Source organism: Stegostoma tigrinum, chromosome 19 (genome assembly GCF_030684315.1).
Source record: "Stegostoma tigrinum isolate sSteTig4 chromosome 19, sSteTig4.hap1, whole genome shotgun sequence".
NCBI lineage: Eukaryota > Metazoa > Chordata > Chondrichthyes > Orectolobiformes > Stegostomatidae > Stegostoma > Stegostoma tigrinum.
Window position 1 is genome coordinate 26,735,614 of NC_081372.1, and position 20,280 is coordinate 26,755,893.

A 20,280-nucleotide genomic window follows, 5' to 3' on the forward strand; every position below is an offset into this window, starting at 1 on the left:
TGGGGTGGGAGGAAGGGATGGGTGAGAGGAAGAACCGGTTAGGGAGGCAGAGACAGGTTGGACTGGTTTTGGGATGCAGTGGGTGGGGGGGAAGAGCTGGGCTGGTTGTGTGGTGCAGTGGGGGGAGGGGACGAACTGGGCTGGTTGAGGGATGCAGTAGGGGAAGGGGAGATTTTGAAACTGGTGAAGTCCACATTGATACCATATGGCTGCAGGGTTCCCAGGCGGAATATGAGTTGCTGTTCCTGCAATGTTCGGGTGGCATCATTGTGGCAGTGCAGGAGGCCCATGATGGACATGTCATCAAGAGAATGGGAGGGGGAGTGGAAATGGTTTGCGACTGGGAGGTGCAGTTCCTTCCCAAAATCCACAAACCTGCCTGCCCTGGTCGACCCATCGTCTCAGCCTGCTCCTGCCCCACCGAACTCATCTCCACCTATCTGGACTCCATTTTCTCCCCTTTGGTCCAGGAACTCCCCACCTACGTCCGTGACACCACCCACGCCCTCCACCTCCTCCAGGACTTCCAATTCCCTGGCCCCCAACACCTCATATTCACCATGGACGTCCAGTCCCTGTACACCTGCATTCCGCATGGAGATGGCCTCAAGGCCCTCCGCTTCTTCCTGTCCCGCAGGCCCGACCAGTCCCCCTCCACCGACACTCTCATCCGCCTAGCTGAACTCGTCCTCACACTCAACTTCTCTTTTGACTCCTCCCACTTCCTACAGACTAAGGGGGGGGCCATGGGCACCCGCATGGACCCCAGCTATGCCTGCCTCTTTGTAGGTTACGTGGAACAGTCCCTCTTCCGCACCTACACAGGCCCCAAACCCCACCTCTTCCTCCGGTACATTGATGACTGTATCGGCGGCGTCTCTTGCTCCCCAGAGGAGCTCGAACAGTTCATCCACTTCACCAACACCTTCCACCCCAACCTTCAGTTCACCTGGGCCATCTCCAGCACATCCCTCACCTTCCTGGACCTCTCAGTCTCCATCTCAGGCAACCAGCTTGTAACTGATGTCCATTTCAAGCCCACCGACTCCCACAGCTACCTAGAATACACCTCCTCCCACCCACCCTCCTGCAAAAATTCCATCCCCTATTCCCAATTCCTCCGCCTCCGCCGCATCTGCTCCCACGACAAGACATTCCACTCCTGCACATCCCAGATGTCCAAGTTCTTTAAGGACCGCAACTTTCCCCCCACGGTGATCGAGAACGCCCTTGACCGCGTCTCCCGCATTTCCCGCGACACATCCCTCACACCCCGCCCCCGCCACAACCGCCCCAAGAGGATCCCCCTCGTTCTCACACACCACCCTACCAACCTCCGGATACAACGCATTATCCTCCGACACTTCCGCCATTTACAATCCGACCCCACCACCCAAGACATTTTTCCATCCCCTTCCCTGTCTGCTTTCCAGAGAGACCACTCTCTCCGTGACTCCCTTGTTCGCTCCACACTGCCCTCCAACCCCACCACACCCGGCACCTTCCCCTGCAACCGCAGGAAATGCTACACTTGTCCCCACACCTCCTCCCTCACCCCCATCCCAGGCCCCAAGATGACATTCCACATCAAGCAGAGGTTCACCTGCACATCTGCCAATGTGGTATACTGCATCCACTGTACCCGGTGCGGCTTCCTCTACATTGGGGAAACCAAGCGGAGGCTTGGGGACCGCTTTGCAGAACACCTCTGCTCAGTTCGCAAAAAACAACTGCACCTCCCAGTCGCAAACCATTTCCACTCCCCCTCCCATTCTCTTGATGACATGTCCATCATGGGCCTCCTGCACTGCCACAATGATGCCACCCAAAGGTTGCAGGAGCAGCAACTCATATTCCGCCTGGGAACCCTGCAGCCATATGGTATCAATGTGGACTTCACCAGTTTCAAAATCTCCCCTTCCCCTACTGCATCCCTCAACCAGCCCAGTTCGTCCCCTCCCCCCACTGCACCACACAACCAGCCCAGCTCTTCCCCCCCACCCACTGCATCCCAAAACCAGTCCAACCTGTCTCTGCCTCCCTAACCGGTTCTTCCTCTCACCCATCCCTTCCTCCCACCCCAAGCCGCACCCCCCGCTACCTACTAACCTCATCCCACCTCCTTGACCTGTCCGTCTTCCCTGGACTGACCTATCCCCTCCCTACCTCCCCACCTACACTCTCTCCACCTATCTTCTTTACTCTCCATCTTCGGTCCGCCTCCCCCTCTCTCCCTATTTATTCCAGTTCCCTCCCCCCATCCCCCTCTCTGATGAAGGGTCTAGGCCCAAAACGTCAGCTTTTGTGCTCCTGAGATGCTGCTTGGCCTGCTGTGTTCGTCCAGCCTCACATTTTATCTTAGAATATTGTCTTACTGGTACCAATGGGTGTGGGGGTGAATTAGTTCCTTCTTTAAAAAAAGGACACTTATTTGTTTGCAACAAACACTTTAAATTATTTTTCAGTAAACAGCTATATCATATTGCAATGAAAATTTAACAAGTCAAAATTAAGGAGTGTCTCAAGATTTTCTTAAGTGAAAGAAAGAGGAATTTCATTACTTACTTAATCGTGAAAAAAATGCAAGTACGTGCAAAAGTATACAGTTTAAAATAGGGCAAGTGCCTAATACAAAAAGGGCAATCAAGAATAAACAGTTCAAAAAGTCCTGATGATGCTTGAGGTGTTAATTAAACAAACATGCCTTGAACCGGATGTCTTGTATCCTCACCAATGGCTCAATTTGAAAATACCTTTCAAGTTACTGGAATAGAGAGAGAAAAACAAACTTATCACTGTTGCTGTTATAAATTTATTTCTTTTTCCCTTAGCTCAGAAGCAGCTGCTTGAAAGAGAGTTTCTTTGTGTATTCCAGTGTCTGTCTAGGATTGTCCTTTTTAGATAATATTGGATTATGTGCAGGCAACTTTCAAGTCAAATTGTGAGATTTTTAGAAATGTGTAAAAAAAATACAGATTTACAGATTTGAGTCACTGGTTTCAGGCGAATACTGAGGCCATGTTGATTTAGTTTATCATTTTCTAGAAGTATTTTAGCCCATGCAAGATTCCAGGTGTTAAAAATCATGTGAATTCAAAAAAATATAGCATAACATTATGATGGGCATCAGCTGAAAGTTTAAGAATCAGGAAGTGCTTTTTCCTGAAAACAATGCCAATTTTAACTTTTTCTCCCTTCCTGTCACGAAACTTCCAATTCCTTCTACAGCAGGTTCCAACGATACTGATCATCCGCTTGCATCACTTGTCTAAATAGAGGCAGATGGTAATAAATTTAAATCAGTGTCACTAAATGCTTGTCTCAATCCATACTCCATTTGATGCCCATAAAATTTCCCAGTGGGGTGGGGGGGGGGGGGGGGGGTGGTGTGGTGGAATGGTATCATTGGACAATAATCAGGAACAGAAATGCTGTGATTTTTCTCACTTCGATTTAAGTCAATTACAATGCCCTGATTAGTTACTTTACCTTAGTCTGGGTGATAATTACAGATCAGGAATTGGAACTGGAGCAGAATGCTCTACGTGGCTGTGTTACATACTGTTCTCCACCCACTGAGTTGGGGTATTTTTTTTGGGGGGGGGGTGGTGGGTGGTGGGTGGTGGGATGGGTAGGAACTATAAGGAGGGTTCCACTTATTGTGGATGAAAAGTTTAATGGTAGCATTTAATTGAAAATGATGTGGCTTCACTAATTTTAAGGATGGTTCAACAAAACCAACTCAAATTGTAGATTACAAAGTACAACTGGCACAAAACTCAAAGCTGCAGTTCTGAAGTGCAGATTCTACGATCATTGGAAATTTACCCTTTTCTTCTGCAACTTGAAGCACAGGAGTTGAAAACTGCTATGCCTTTCTCTGAACTGGTATTTCAAAATTCTCATTGTGAGTCAAAGATGGAATAATTTTGTACTGTTGGAAATTGTAACTAACATTTTGGAATCTAAAATCAGTTTCAGAGAATTTGAGTGCTGGAATATTATAGAAACCATATAGACTGTGTATCAAAATGGAACTGAAAGACTGTAGTAAGCTTCCCCCAATGTGTAGTTATCATTCTGGCTAAGACATAGCATCTTATAGGACTATATTCACAGGTCTCCTCAGTAACAGTATCTAATATAACTTGTAACATAACATACATCTTGCAAAAGATAATTTTGCTAAGACACACTAGCAGATGTTCCTGTACCAGTTTAAATCAAGTAGGCCCTTAGACCTAATGCAAAAAAAAGAGGAATTGTGGCAGCATCCTTCAATAATGAACACCAGGTAATTGTTATGAAATTCTTCTGGTAGTCTGTTGATCCTGTGGATTGAAGCAGCCAAAAATCTGTAATACAGCCAGGTAGTCTTGATCAGTTTCTTGGGGTCAGAGTACAACACTCTTATTCTGTTCAAAATGAGGGCATTTCTCATTCAATATTTGGCATATCTTTAAATGGAGTGGAACTAATTAACTCTGAGGATTGGAGATATTTAAATTAAACTAGATATCTAAAACAAATTGAATGGACTGAAAGTGAGGACAAACTACAATCTTAGATATTTTAAAAATCCTTTTAAAGAAAACATCTGCAAATAAGTGATATAATGCTGAGAACAGGGCAGGGAAGTTGAGGCTTCCTTAAATGCACCGGAGTTGTGATTCTATGAACTCCTGAATTGGGAGCACATTTAAGGAAATCAGGCATGTGCAGCTCTGGATTCCCAAGTTGTTCAGCATTTGATTTGATAGGAGAGCTGGCTTGTGAAAGTACTGCTCGTGTGTGAAGACATGAGAGCAACTAAAAGAGACAGTGTTGATGGCAGACAACAACCAGTTAGAAAAAATTGCAGATCAAATTTAATGAGAAAACTGCTCCCACTGTAAATTAATTTATAAAGACAAATGTTAAATCAGTATGTTTGATAAGTCTTAATTCACTAAATCATCATCAATTTCACAGATTCAGTCTGACAAATCTCACAGCCAGCAATCTCAAGATTAAGGCACTTTATTTCACACCTCAAGCAATAATACAAATATACACGATGGATGACTACATTTCTGAAGTCACAGTACTTTGATTCTGAAATTACTTCAATCCAGAGAGAAGTAATGCTGTGTCTTATATAAAAATCTACAAACTCCATTCCTTCATTAAACCAAGTTCTTATATGCTCAGGCCTGCATGTTGCTACTAACGAAACTTATTCATCTAGTACACACATTGTTATAACTTAACTTATTTTCAAACATTTACTAAGTCTCACACTTGATAAAAAAAAACTTTAAACAAAGATATTTCATGAATAAAAGAGATCAAAACAATGGGTTTAGTTTTGATTTCAGAGATTTGAATTAGTTTTAAGATTTTGGCTCAGTAGTTCTTCTCTCCTCATGAATCTGCACATTTCCAAATTTCCTTGGAAAGTGAACATTGGAGAAATCACATGATGAAGCCGTCATGTGAATGTGGTATATTTTGCCATTGTTTGACAACAAATGAGCCCTTAAAAACAAATGAAAGATCGGGGGTATAATTCTCCATCTTCCTCACTCCGGGTAATCAATAAATTCCCAGTTCAATGGAAGACTAGTAAGGATTCTATTAGTTAATACGAAACAGGATACTCAGTTTTATTGATAATAGTCATCTTATTAAAATTTACTCTTTGAAATATTATTGATTAACTTTGTTGCTTTCCCTCTTCGCAGGTGCTGGCAAAGTATCAAGTTATTTTCAGACACTATACAACTAGATTAACACATTTCCTAAAACTGCTCCCTTTATATGAACTATTTGTGCTTTGGGAAACCTGTGTCGTAAGAGCCCACCTGGGACTGAAACAATTCAAACTACCTTCTTCTAGTTGTGAAACGTGTAAACATGATTGCTGTAAAATAGGAAGCGAGGCTGTGATGGCAAGGTTCTACTCAGAGTGCTATGTTCAGTATAAAAATAGTGCACAATAAAAAAAGTCAAAACTGTGACAAAGAAAATACATTACCAATATTACTTTAAACATTGTTTCGGAAAAAAATAAACATTATTCAGTAACTTGAGGACTAATGAACATTTTATATTTTGTGCAGAAAGATTGCTCACATTTTCAAAGACCCATTGAAAATACATAGCCTGAAAAACATTTATTTGCTATCAAGAATGTCAAAAATTATTTTTAAATCAGACAAGGTGCAAAAAATTGCAAGTGCAGATGTTAAACAGTTAAATCTAAAAACTTTGTTGCCTGAATTACTCTCCTTTGCTCTCCTCCCATTGTCCGTACATATTTGGCATTGTGTTATGGCTGCTGTTGGTACTGACTCTCTGTCGCTGTAAAAAAGTCTTCTAGCACACTCTGCAAGTATTCAAAAGTTGGACGCTCTTCTGGTTTATTCTTCCAGCATTTCATCATGATGTCATAGAGCTCTGTTGGACACATGTCTGGACGGGCCATCCGATATCCATGTTCCACTGAACGTATCACATCTGGGTTTGACATACCTTAAAAATTAGAAATGTAATTGTAAGTTTTGTTTCTTTACAAATGTGCTCATATGCTCATTTCTATATCCTAACACTACTGTCAATGTAGCATGTATAAATTCACGTTTGCAAAGATATTTCAAAGGACTGAAAAAATGTATTCAATAAATGTCATTAATAATGGAGTGATTAGAAAATGTGACAGGATCTGACTAACAGGAATCAACTACTAGATGTACTCCAGTTTATTTATCCTACTTGTTTCATCAATTTTGCAGATTTGGAACGACAAATGCTGAACATAATGCAGGTTGGGACTCAGTGAACTTGTGCAATGAAATGGATTAAGATGCCCTCTTGCGGTATATTCTCACGTGCCACTGCTTCAGTTGACATCCTGAATTTGGCTTGAGACTGCATTTGTACAATAACTGCAGCATCAGCATGAAGTAAGCTAACACTATCATTGCATCAAGTGCCATCTTGAATAATAAATAGAAGTGCAAAGAAAAGAAACATCTATACAACAGTACTGCAGTTCTGCTTGAAAAACTTGTCTGCTCTTTACAGACCTGGGTAAGGGGTCCGGCCATATGTGATTGTTTCCATGAGAAGAATTCCAAAGGACCACACATCAGACTTGATTGTAAACGATCCAAAATTGATGGCTTCTGGTGCTGTCCACTTAATCGGGAATTTGGCACCTTAGAATGGAGATTATAAAAGGCAAATTAAACTCAAGAATCACAAAATCCGTTGAGGGTATAGATTCACCAATCCGTATCAGCTTGAGCAAGACCCATCAGACCAGAAGTCTTGCTTCTTCATACAATATTTTAATTAATGCAAAAATAAAAGTACACACCTTGCAAGATAGCTAAGACATCATCATTTCACAGTGGAAATAAGTCTTAAAGTTATAGTGGGAAGTAGAATTGTATTTTCGAAGCGTAAAATTGTTATCTTCAATATATTATTCTGCTTTGTTATAAATTCAGTACTAAATGAAATCTTGGTTTGGAAACAAAACAGTTGTGAAAGACTGTCTACATTCCAGTGATGCTTCTTTTTATTTTTTGTTTTAAAACACGTACTACTTTTGTCCTTGCTGGTTTTCCAGAATGAATAGATGATGCCAAAAAGTGAAAGAAACAACAAACTCTGCAAATATGCTGTGGGATTATAGTTGCAAAATGTTTAATGGTAAAACAGATGATGTTCAGAAATGTTTGCACTTTTACTCTAGTATTACAAAAGCTATTATCGACCTATGCTGTTTAAAATTACTCAATTCATTCACAGCTGATTAAGAGTAGAAATATGCAAGCATATAACTCTTGGAATATTGCAAGCATTGAACAAGGAATGCCACACACTTCGAAATGACAGCAACAGCCTTATCTCAATCTAAAGGGCTGGATATTTACAAAGTTGCGTCAGATTTAGATTTCAGATCTGGAAACAGCCCAATGCTCACCATTCTGTATATGAAATTAAATGAACATAATAGAATGCTAAACAGACACTTTAGCAAAATGTAAACCATGATTAGGCAGATAAAAGAATCATATATTAAACAGAAAACAGCTCAACATGACAGGCTTGAAGCTAATCTCAGTAGGAGGGCAAAAAAAAGCTCAAAACAGAGCCAACCATGGAAGTTACTCTAATAGTAAGAATTACCACTGGTTATACCTTCATTTCTGTTGGCTATATTAAATGGATAAATACTTGAGTGAAGAGGAAATACTCTGAATAAGACTAAGGATTAGTAAGAAGAAACAAAACTCTCATGGGAATTGTTTACAGATTTCTTAAAGTCAGAATTATTCAGCGCAGAAACAGACCCTTCAGTCCAACTGGTCCATGCCAACTATGTTCCCAAACTAAACCAGTCTCACTACCAGGTGTTTGGCCCATATCCCTCCAAACCTTTGTTATTCATGTACTTATCCAAATATCTTTTAAATGTTGTAATTGTACCTGCATCTACATCATTCTCTGGCAGTATGCTAACAGTAATTAAATTGCAATGCAATTTCACGTAGCGAAAAAGCTCCATTTGTATAATAAATGGGTTAATTAGAGGCAAGAAACAAGATCATGCTAAAACAAAAGTGCTAATACACATGCAAAGACAGATGGAAATCCAGTAGGCTGAGCGCTAAGAAGAATGAAAGGGATGCAAGGAATGTAACAAGCAATGCAAAAACACAATGTAGGGAAAACAATTCAAGCTAATACAAAGCTAACAGTAAAAAGATCTATAAATACATTCTGTAAATAAACTTCAACACCTTCCAAAACACAGACATTACTTAGAATAGTAATTGCAAAGATTCTCAGAGAGGGAGAAACCAATCATAATTAACCAAGGAAGTTAAAGAGGATATTAAGTTGGAAAAAAACATGAAGGAGGCCAAACTCATTGATAGCCCGGAAACTGGGATAAATTCAGAATCCAGCAGAGGAGGCCTAAAAAGTATAATAAAGACAGAAAATAAACTATAAAAGGATTAACTAGTTAGTAATATATATTAAAAAACTGACGATAAAAGGGGATCATCAGTTAAAGTTAAAGTACAAGGTGTAAAAGTCACTTTATGGAAAATAGTATCCTTGGGACAATGTAACTGATACAGAGAAACTGGATCAATGGAATAAAGTCCTTGTAAGAAGCAGGGTGTGAAAAAGTGTCGTTGAGGTAACTGGCCATCCCTTCTTGACTTCACCATTTCTATTTCTGGGGCTAGGCTGGCCATCAATATCCCCTACAAACCCACCAACTCTCAAAAAGAGAAACCCACCTCCCATCACGTACTCCTCCAGACACTGTACTGGCATAACATCAGCTGTACAAGCTGACAGCACTTGCTGTTCCACGTTAGAAAACATTTAATTAGTCAACAGAAGCAAACTAAAATGCGCTATAGTCCTTTCTCGGCATCTGTGAGGGTTCCATTTCTGAGAAGCACCGCCGACAATGAAAATCACGAGTGTGTAGCTCTTTTAAAAAAGGGTCAAAAATAGGTTACAAATTGCAAAAACATGGAGAGTTTTGCCCGTGAATGTTGAATTTTGTTATTACATTTTTTTGGCATGGGCAGGCAAATTCATGATTTCACAGATAGAGGATTTACTGCATCAATAAATGGAAATGCAGAATTTCAACTATATGCTCACAAGACACAACATTTCCGGTCTGGCCAGAATTAATAGCTTCCCAGTTTGTTTGGGATTTTGTTGCAGCTGCCAGCTGGTACGCCCATGTTTCATCAGATGGCAGGAACACAGAAATTATTTGATATTTTAACATACCTTCTCTAGCTGTATATTCATTATCTTCAATTATTCTGGCTAAGCCAAAGTCAGCGATCTTGCAAACCAATGTATGAGACACCAAGATGTTAGCAGCCCTCAAATCTCTGTGTATGTAGTTCTTTGATTCAATGTAAGCCATTCCTTCAGCAATCTTAAAATGATACAAAGTTAGTGATTATATTTGATGCAATTGAACATAATCTGTCTAGTCAGACTGATTATCTTACAGAATAAAACATTTAAAATACAGAAATGACTTGAGTGCAAAACTAGTTTCTGCAGAAAATACTCTGAAAGTTCAAAGTTCACTATTTAAAAGATACGGAAGTAATGAGATACAAAATAGTCATTCAGCAACACCAGTACATTGTTAGCTTTGACGTCTTCTTGCAGGGCGGGACAGGCAGAGGGAGACCGTTCATTATTTGTACTAATGAAAACAAAATCTTTGCCTCCAGGTCATGTATCTTCAGTCTCAAAAACATACTCTTTCTTTTTGGAATCACTTTTCCACTTCAGTGAGAACACTCCCAACATTACAAATTTAAAAAAAGCATCTCAAAATATTTACATTGATCAGCTAGGGCATGCATGTGAAGATTTGTGTTTACTTCCAAAGTTGGTATTGAGAGATGTTAGAGTAACAGTAGGTGAATATCATTGGGCTCCCTTTGAATTAGTGAAGAGTAATGTCCTGCTAATCTCATGAAGGAACATACCTAGTAACGTTGTGATAGTATTTAGATAATGCTGATTAAGTCTCCTTTGGCTGTGATGACATCCTTATATTTAAAAAAAGTCCATTCCCAAAAATAAAGACAGACACAGAACGTATGACTGCTTTTTCATCTACCTCGGCTTCTCTAGCCTGTCCAACAGGCTTCTGAACACCAAGGGTTGTGATAAAACGCAGCCTGGACCCTGTCGCTGCTGTGATTGAGATCACCTCAGCTACTTGCCCAGAAGTAGCTTCCCAACTGGCCATCTCCCAACTTGCCCCAATGTGACTGAGGGACATGGGTGCTGCTGAGGCAGCTTGGAGCTTGACAGCCAGATTTTAATTGAAAAGTTCAAGATCCAAGTAATCAGGCCGCTCTGGATGCCTATATGCCTTCTCTACCTTCAGTCCCCATGGCACCCTGCTGCCCACTTGCTACAGGAAGACTGCCTTCATGAAGTTGATGGCCTCCATTTGCTGCAGAAGGGTACATCACTGCTTGCAAAATGTCAGTGGCCCAGAAAACTTGCCCTTAATTGCATCTATATTTAGTAACCTGCCCACTTCTGTTCAGTGAGCAGCCAATCGATAGTTGTTTTCACCTCAGCAACATGCTCATATAAAACTTTAAAAATGTTGGCAAGGTGATGGCCTAGTGGTATTATCGCTGGACTGATAATTCCGAGTCCCACATAATGTTCTGGGGATTCAGGTTCAAATCCTGCCATGAAGTTTGAATTCAAAAATACCAGAAGTCTAATGTTGACCAGAATTTCATTGCTGATCGTCAGGAAAAACCCATCTGGTTCACTAATGTCCTTTATGAAAGGAAATTGCCATCTTTACCTGGCCTGGCTTACACGTGACTCGAGACTGGGTGATGTGGTTGACTCTTAATTGCCCTCTGGGCAATTAGGGATGGACAATAAATACTGGCCTAGCCAGTGACACCCTCATCACATGAATGAATTATTTTCCTGGCACAACCTTTTGTCAGCTAAACAGATTCCTGTAAGGTCCTACATTACATTGTTCCTCAGCATATTTGTGCATCTTTTTTTCAAGTTCATGCTTATCTTAGCTCTGTTTTATATTCCTTGAGATTTCTGCATATCAAGTCTACACCTTTGTTATCTCCAGACTTGACTGCTCCAATGGTCTCCCATCAGCTTCCTGTTTTGCATCCACTGAAATTTGACCTCAAAACTTCTGCTACTATTCTAACTTACTGCACCATTTGTGCAACACATGCTTGCTCAGACACAATGCTTCATAAACCTCTCACTTGGTACTTCAGTATTTAAAATATTCCTTAAAAATCTCTCTCTCCATTGTAAACAAGCTTTTGATCATGTCATGCAGCTCAGTGCCAAATCTTTTGAAATGCTTGAGGTTTTATTGGATGAAAAAGATGCATGCAAGCTGTTATTTCACTTCTCTTCATAGTCATTTTTCTCCTTACACCCTTGTCAGTTTCCTTTTCTCCTCTGTAGCCCTACATACATCTCCAGCTCCTTTTCCTTCTATTCATTGTTTTCCATAGATAGAAGAAATTTTACAAATTGGGCCACTTCGGAATGGTTATTGGTTGATCTGATTGAAGTCTTCAGCATATTAACAGGAACAGACAGGGTAGATGAAGATAGCTACTTCTGCTGGTTGGGGGGTTCGATACAAGTCTGAGAACTGGGGCCTGATAATTCAGGAATGATGTTAAGTTGTATGTCTACACCCAAAGGGTGTAGATGTTTGGAATTTCTTTCCTCCAAAGGCAGTGGATGCTGGATCAATTGCTAATTCTAAATTAGAGATAATTAGAGGTAATTTTTGTTAAGCAAAGGTATCAAGGGATAAGAGACAAAGGGAGGTATATGAAATTAGGCCATAGGTAAGCAATGACTCGCAGGTTTGAATGGCTGACCCCTGTTCCTATGTCAATACTGTTCACTCATTTTCCTTGCTGTTATTTCAAGTTCAATTTCCCTTGCCTCCTTTGATGGTTTTTAAACTTTGTGTCCTATCTTTCCATCACCGTGCCTCTGCTCCTCCTTCTCTCCATGTTTGAAACTCTCTCATCTCCTCTATGCACATGCATACATTGATATACAAGTCACAATGACCTCATAAGGTTAATAAGACATGTTTCGACGAAGTGGAGTTCCAGCTTTGGGTGCAGTTCACTTGCAATTAAAGCAATTGAACGGCATTCCACAAACCATACAGCATTTTGCCCATCATGCACTTTGTTCTGCTTGATCTCAACAAGAATTCTTACAGATTTCCTTTCACCTCTCAAATTAGGAAAGCCCCAAGAATGTTTTAGAGTCCTTAAAATGCACAGTTTTTTTAAAACTAAACGAATACTTACCAATATTTATGCTTTTTTTAAATAAAAAATCTCAGTATCTTCTTTGATCAATCTTTCTTAAAAGTTGATTAACATCAGTGACAACGCAAGTTACGTCTCACGACCAGGAACCACTCAACCCAAAAGCTGCAACAATGTTGCAGGCCTAGTTTGACATGAACTGACAGGTTGATAGTATCTTTCTCTGCAGAAATTTGATGCTGACTATTCTCTCCCAGTCAGAAAAAAATACTCTGCTGGTACACTGAACCCTTCTCTGAGATTGCCAACATGTGTTTCCATTGCAGGAGGCAAAGTGAGTAAGAACATTTCTAAAGTCCACCTAAAATTCCTCAGGGGGATGTCGTGAACAAGTAATATCTTACAAACAGACCAGATGGTCATCTTACTGTTTGATACAAGGGATCTATTGGTCACAAATGTCTATTCAACATAACTCCAGTTGGTGGAGCTCCACTCAGTCTCACTTTGTTTTAGCAATACATATTACACATTTGAAACTTGTGCATACTTGCATATAACCTAATAACAGAATCCCTACAGTATGGAAGCAGGCCATTCAGCCCATCTAGTTCACACCAATCCTCCAAAAGAACATCCCCCTCCTCTCCCACCCCATGACCCACCCCTCTAACCTACCACTGCATTTCCCATGGCTCGCCCACCTAGCCTGCTCATTTCTGGGCACTATGAATTAGCTCGACCAATCCACCTAACTTTCACACATTCGGACTGTGGGAGAAAACCCCACACAGATGTCGGGAGAATGTGCAAACTTGACACAGGCAATTGCCCGAGTGTGGAATCGAGCCCGGGTCCCGAGTGCTGAGAGGCAGCAAGTGCTAAACAGAGCACTACTGTGCCATCCACACACAATATTCAACAAAGCCAAAAGTGAACATTTATTTTGACTCTAACTTAATTGAAACAAGCTACAGAGAATGCCCTTGTTCTACAAAGGCACTAAATTTAAAGGTTTTCATGCAGAGAACACTAAAATAACTCAGGAAATATCCGAGATAACAAGGTGCAGAGCTAGATGAACACAGCAGGCCAAGCAGCATCAGAGGATAGGAATGCTGTAGGAAATTCTGAAACATTTCTGAAGGAGGGTCTAGGCCCAAAACGTCAGCCTTCCTGTTCCTCTGATGCTGCTTGGCCTGCTGTGCTCATCCAGCTCTGCACCTTGTTATCTCAGATTCTCCAGCATCTGCAGTTCCTAAATATCTCGAAATATTTGTTGAGATTTTTAACAATTTATCAAAAATGTCTGAGATGTAGCTGTGTGACAAAGGGTTAGCAACAACACAATGTGCTTGAGTGTTTTTTGATATGTTCTTCTTCTAGCACGTCTCATGTTTCCACTTATAGATCGGCAGCCACTTTCTGTGGCTAACTCCAGTAAAATGTCAAAGGAGTATGCAAATGGACCAGACAACACCATCACCAAGCTGGGGTTGGTCCTGCCCCTCTGGGAGAATAAACCCATGAAACATGTCAGTACAGTAGCATCCAGTCTGGACAGAATTACCGTGTGGGACATCACTGGGAGCCAGACTCCATTATGTCAGGTCAAACATGGGGCAATGAAGTCTCCTGATTACCTCCAATTGTCCTCACCTCAACTGATTGATGAATACTTCATGTTAAACATGAATTGGAGAAAACAGAGGGTGAAAAGACTAGAACAGTCTCTGAGGGACACTGAAAGCCTCCACTTAAAAAGGTTTCTCAGTAGTACCACTACTGAGAGCTAGTTTATACTGGGTCTATAGCAAGTGGTGTAGGAACTAATGAGGAGGATAAATGTATTTGACTTCATCCTCCCCAATTTACTAGTTACAGGCATGACCATTGCAGACTGGTTAGGGAGACAAAGTTCCATCTTCACATAACAGATACTCTTTGGATGCTGCTACTTCTTGAAATGGGTCAGACTTTGAACAGATCTAGCAATTCAAATTTGGGTATTAACTGCAACTTGGGACTAAATGCATGCCAAAAAGCAGCATGTCATATGCCAGGCTAAGCAATTGCTGCAGATCTAAGCTCTGTAGTCTTGCCAGATTCAGGCATGAATGGTGGTGGACGATTAAATCACTAACAAAAGGTAACAGTTCTGCCAATACCCCTTCCTCAAATGAGAACAAATGCAGTACATTAGTTCAAATTTCTTGGATAATGCATTTACACCCATGTTCATCTACAAGTGCTAAATGGAAGATCCATCTTACCCTTGTCTAGAGGTCCTCAGCATCACACAGTCTCCAGCCAATTTGATTCACTCCACGTAATACAAAGAATTGGACCCTGGCAACATTCCTTGAAGACCTATTCTCCAGAACAAGCTGTGTCCCAAGCCAAGTTTTTCCAGTAGATTGACAGAATGGCATTGAACAATATAGAAAAATGGCCCCTGTATACATTGCCAACAAAAAGCAGGACTAATCCAATGATTCTCGTGAATTAGTAGAAATGGTGGAAGAGTTAGTCAACACTACTATGAAGCAACACTTGCAAAGGAATAATCTTCCCACTGACATTCAGTTTGCACCAGGGTTCCTGATCTCATTACAGCCTTAGTTGCAAAATGGACAAACAGGCTGAATTCCAGAGATAATGAGTGTGATAGCCATTTGACAGATAACATCAAGAAGCTGTACCAAAACCGAGTTACTAGTTCCCAGTAACCTTAGAAAGATGCTAAACAGAAAGAATTTGTGGGTGTTGGAGGTCAAATGATCTCAGTGGAAGGACATTAACCTGAGGAACTCCTGCAGTGATGTCCTTAGACCAAACATCTTAACTTTGATTATTGCTCCATGTCTCTTCACTGTCACTGGGTTAAAATTCTGGAACTTCCTCCCCTACAGCACTGTGGGTATATCTAAGGCAATTAGGGATTGGAAATGAAAGCTTCCCTAGTCAGTGATGCCCACATATTGGAACTTTTTCTTTATTTGTTCGCAGTTTCCCCGGAAGGAATTTTAAAAAGCATTGGTCTGTCCCATGGAGGAGATTATGAATAATCATGGGAGAAAAGGTTTTTTGACTGCCGCCTTTTCTTCCTCCTTTTCTTCACGTGGAGGCAGAGTGGTGTCTCATGGGTCCTTCAAATATCTGAGGAAGGTTATTCATTGCCAAGCCTGACCTTATCCTCTCCCCAGATGTATTCATCTGCAATTTCCACCAGGGATCAGTGAAGAGCAATCGGGGTAAGGTGGCTCTGGCTGATTTCCCCGTACTCCTTTCTCTAGTGATTAAATGTATCCTGTTGAGAGCAACCAACTTAGCACCGAAGAAATTTGGGAGACCCAAGTCTGTTTTTATGCACACATTTCCTTTTCTCAACAAAAAAAAAACTGATGAAAAATTAAAGCCAAACTTTAATGATGCACTCCAATGCTAATAAGCAAGAGAAAGGAAAACCAAGATCAAAAATTCCTGCAATTGACTGGCATCAAACTTACCACCATCTCCTTGATGGTGACGCACCAGTGAATCCGAGATTCATATTGCGATTCAAAAGCTACCTCAGACCAAAAGGATAACCACGCACTGAGGCAAAAATGTCTGTTTCTATTAAAAAAAACAAATGCTTACACTGCACTCAAATTTGTCCTTCTGCAATTCAACATCCTCCTACAGATACAGCTAAGCATATCTGTACTTCCCTTTTAAGCTATTTTTAAAGAAAGTTGTGTATCTTTAAAAATAACCATAGAAAATGGTTCTGTTGACTGAAACTGAAGGTTAATGTAATGTGCTTGCATTCCTACTCAGCTGATAACAGTGAAAAGGACAGCAGCTAATACAACCTAATGCTGGCACCTCCAGCGTTTGCCTATCATCTTGACAGTGATAAAATATGAACTACTGATTGTCAAATTCAAATCATTTCATGTTGGCCCCTTTGGATTTCTCATGGACCAAAATGGATTAAAAAAACAAAATGCTGACATAAAATGGCTACATCATCACTTAGCTAAGCTTTGTGAAATCAATGTGAACTAAACTAAAATACACTACCATTTTGCCAAAAAAACCTTGAAATTAATCACTCAAGTGTGAAAAGGCCCTCCTCTTATTTTGCTTATACTCTTAAGTTTCAAATACAAAGATGAAATACTTCACTAATTATCAAAGAATGAGAGACATCATCCAAAGACACAATCAGCTTTTGCATGTATTCTAATTGAAATTCACCTCTATCACTGTTAGTGCCTCCTACTCCCAGACCTGCCCACTGTCTGATTTATCATAATCCATGATTCCCATCAAGTAGTTAATGAATAGAAATACCCTTTAAATAATATTAAGTAGCTTGAGGCTATGAAGAGGTGTGGTGGAGGAGCAGTAATTGAAGAACAAAGTTTTTTTTAAGGTGGGGTTGGAAAGGACTAAAGATCTTGATTTCTGACCCAAACCTGTCTCCAACCACCCATTCAATTTAAGCTCTAATGAGGCAGGAAGATGGATGCAAGGCCATTCCATTATAAGGAGGCAGCTTGACACTATAAGCTTTATAATGACACTTCAAACCTTACTATTCCAAATCTGGAGTTGTAACTATGGACTGCCAGGTTTTCTGAACCTTGGCAAAAACTGAGTTCGTCAAACGGGGGGGGGGAATCCATGTGGTGAGCTTGTTTACACCTATCTCCTGGATCCACTGTGCCTGTCTATTCAGGTACTGCAAATGGGTACCCCAAGCCTCACTTGCAGTTGCTGGAACACTTCCTTCCGTCGCCACTATCACCACCTAACCCCTGGATCCTATGTCCTCAACTTAACTAACTATACCACCTTCTTGTCATCTGGCTGGTTCTGCAGTGTTCAACACATGACTTTTCTTTCAAATTGGAAACAATCTTATCAGCCAGCTTGGCTTCCATGCCAGGAAGTAGTCAAACACTGCGCTGTTAAAAGTCTGCATAAAATTTGACCATACAGACAGCCCAAAGATCACAAAGCAAAGATTCTTTATTCTACGGGAACTAGGTTAACACCCTTATGACAGAACTGAAATAAAATTAAAAAAGGATAAACAAGGAACAATTCATAGCAAAGAAACTTTTGGGTCGGGCTGAGGAATTCCATTGCCTGTCTGATACTCCTGTGTTCACCCACTAATTACAGACTTCTTTGCCTCAGTAAGAGACTGTCCAGCTGCTCTAACTATCCTCCCACAACATGGCCACCTGTTGGCAGCAGTCCCATTAGATGAGGGAATCCCAACACTTGGATTCTAATGCCAGCCTTTCTGAATTCATTACTTCTACAGGAATCGTGCGAGTTAAGAATCCAGGTGATTGTCTTTAAACCTTGCCATTAACTACGTACCTGTTTCCACCTCTAGAAACTGATACCAAAGCAAAAACAGAAGGGGAAATGTTGGAGGGCCCTGAAACCTTACAGAATCTTGTGAGAAGTTCAGTTTTTCGATATCACGAACAACTAATTTCAATTTATGACAGGGATCCGAACATCAAGATGAGATTCTCACTAGGAAGTGGTGACAGGCCTATTAACAGGGATCTTTGCTCATGCTATTTTGGATCTGTTAATGTGTAATGAGACATACTTAATAAATGACATCACAGTAAATGTCATCCTAGGGAACTGTGACCATAACGTGGTAGAATTTAACACTCAGCACAAGAGTGCTAATGTTACACTGTTTGGGATGTTTAATTGCAAGCCATTGCCAAGATATTTACTGCATTGCATATATAACCAAATCACTCCATCTGAAAAAGACATGAGATAACAAGGTGTACAGCTGGAAGAACACAGCAGGCCAAGCAGCAGAGGAGCAGGAAAGCTGATGTTTCAGGCCTAGGCCTGAAACAATCTGAAACGTCAGCCTTCCTGCACCTGTGATGCTGCTTGGCCTGCTGTGTTCATCCAGCTCTACACCTTGTTATCTCAGATTCTCCAGCATCTGCAGTTCCTACTATCTCTGAAAAAGACATGAATTGGCTGGAGCAAACATACTAGTTGTTGCAAACAACTTGACCAGGCTTAATGTTCAAAAGCAATGAACAGAATCAAGGTGATAAACAGAATTGACATTATCTGAGTAAAGCAGTTGCAGTACTGATACAGGACCAAGTATTAAAGCACTGAATTGGCTTTGGCTAAGAAATTTGGGGAAAAAAAAGAGTTTAACTTTCATCAGGAAACCTCAGGTCATAACAAAACCAAAAGTAAATTTCTTCTTCCAATTTTGTGTATGGGACAAGATGACTGCTTTGGTCATCTTCAATTTAACCACTGCCCACAAGAATGAAGAGAACTCTGCTGGATTAAAAATAGTCCATTTAGTTGTCCCATTCTCCTGAAGCTAAATAGCTGTTGCTGAACTGTACTATTAAAGTTTTACCAGCCAAACTCCTTTCTCCTTGTGAAGACACGGCTTCAGGAGCCTCGTGCATTTGACTGCATTTAATATTTTTTAAAAAAAAGAGACTTTGTACTTTCAGATTCTGCGCTGCTGTCACCTCACCCAGTTTCTATCAGCTGTAGTTTCAGTAGCTGGGAACAACTAGATTGAGCCAAGATTCTCAGCGTTGAAACTAGTCTGGAGCCCATTTAAGACTTTTCCAGTATATTCCAAAAAGTTTACCCGTGCCCTGCCACGCTAACACATGCCCTCTGACTACACTCATGACTATTCAATGTCCCACCAATAGTGCCTCATACCCTTTATGTCAACTCACGTTCCTGCAATGCTCATGAACCCAGTAGACAAAACTAACTAACCGTATAATAACAAAAGGGGTGCGAAAATGCTTAGAAAAAATTCAATTTTCCCCCCAATTAAAAATACCTCTGTTCTTGAGTGTCCAAAGTCTATTTAATAAGTTTTAAGTACTTGACACTCTTAGCCTTGTGCAAACTGAGACAGATAGAATTGAGCAGAGAGAAAAAAATTAGAGCCACGGAAGATGCCAAAACAGTCATGCAACACTTTTCTGCATTTCTGTAAACGCAAACTTATTCGCACAATTTCCCCTCACCCGCTGTGGTCAATTTCATGAACACCCCAATTAGTATTTACACAAGATTAAGAGCTTTCACATGTTTAAACTATCCACAATCTTAGAATCCTAACCACCAACTCAGACACTAGCAGAGTGACTGGCCTGGACACCGAAGCAGAATTTGACCACGTGACAGCAAACAGTTCCAGTAAAACTGAAGTCAATGGGAATCAGGGAGAAAAGTCTTCTGATTAGTCTCATACCTGGCAGAAAGACGGTAAAGTTGTTGGAGGTCAATCCTTTCAATTCCAGGACGTTTTCTCCATGCAGAAGTTCCTCACAATAATGTCCAGGGCTCAATAATCCTCAGAAGCTTTGTCAAATGACCTTCC

At 40.8% G+C, this 20,280-nt stretch overlaps 1 protein-coding gene across 1 annotated transcript in view; it reads right to left on the reverse strand.

Annotated features, from left to right (window-relative positions):
• Positions 1 to 5,003: 5,003 nt before the first annotated feature.
• hck (HCK proto-oncogene, Src family tyrosine kinase) overlaps positions 5,004 to 20,280 on the reverse strand; it is a 76,439-nt gene continuing 61,162 nt past the window's right edge. Inside the window, exons 11-13 of the mRNA XM_048549958.2 lie at positions 9,814 to 9,967; positions 7,068 to 7,199; positions 5,004 to 6,513 (exon numbers count right to left, since the gene is read on the reverse strand). Of these exons, the coding sequence (XP_048405915.1) occupies positions 6,311 to 6,513; positions 7,068 to 7,199; positions 9,814 to 9,967 (489 nt within the window). The 3' untranslated portion in view covers positions 5,004 to 6,310. The remainder of the gene's footprint in view (positions 6,514 to 7,067; positions 7,200 to 9,813; positions 9,968 to 20,280) is intronic.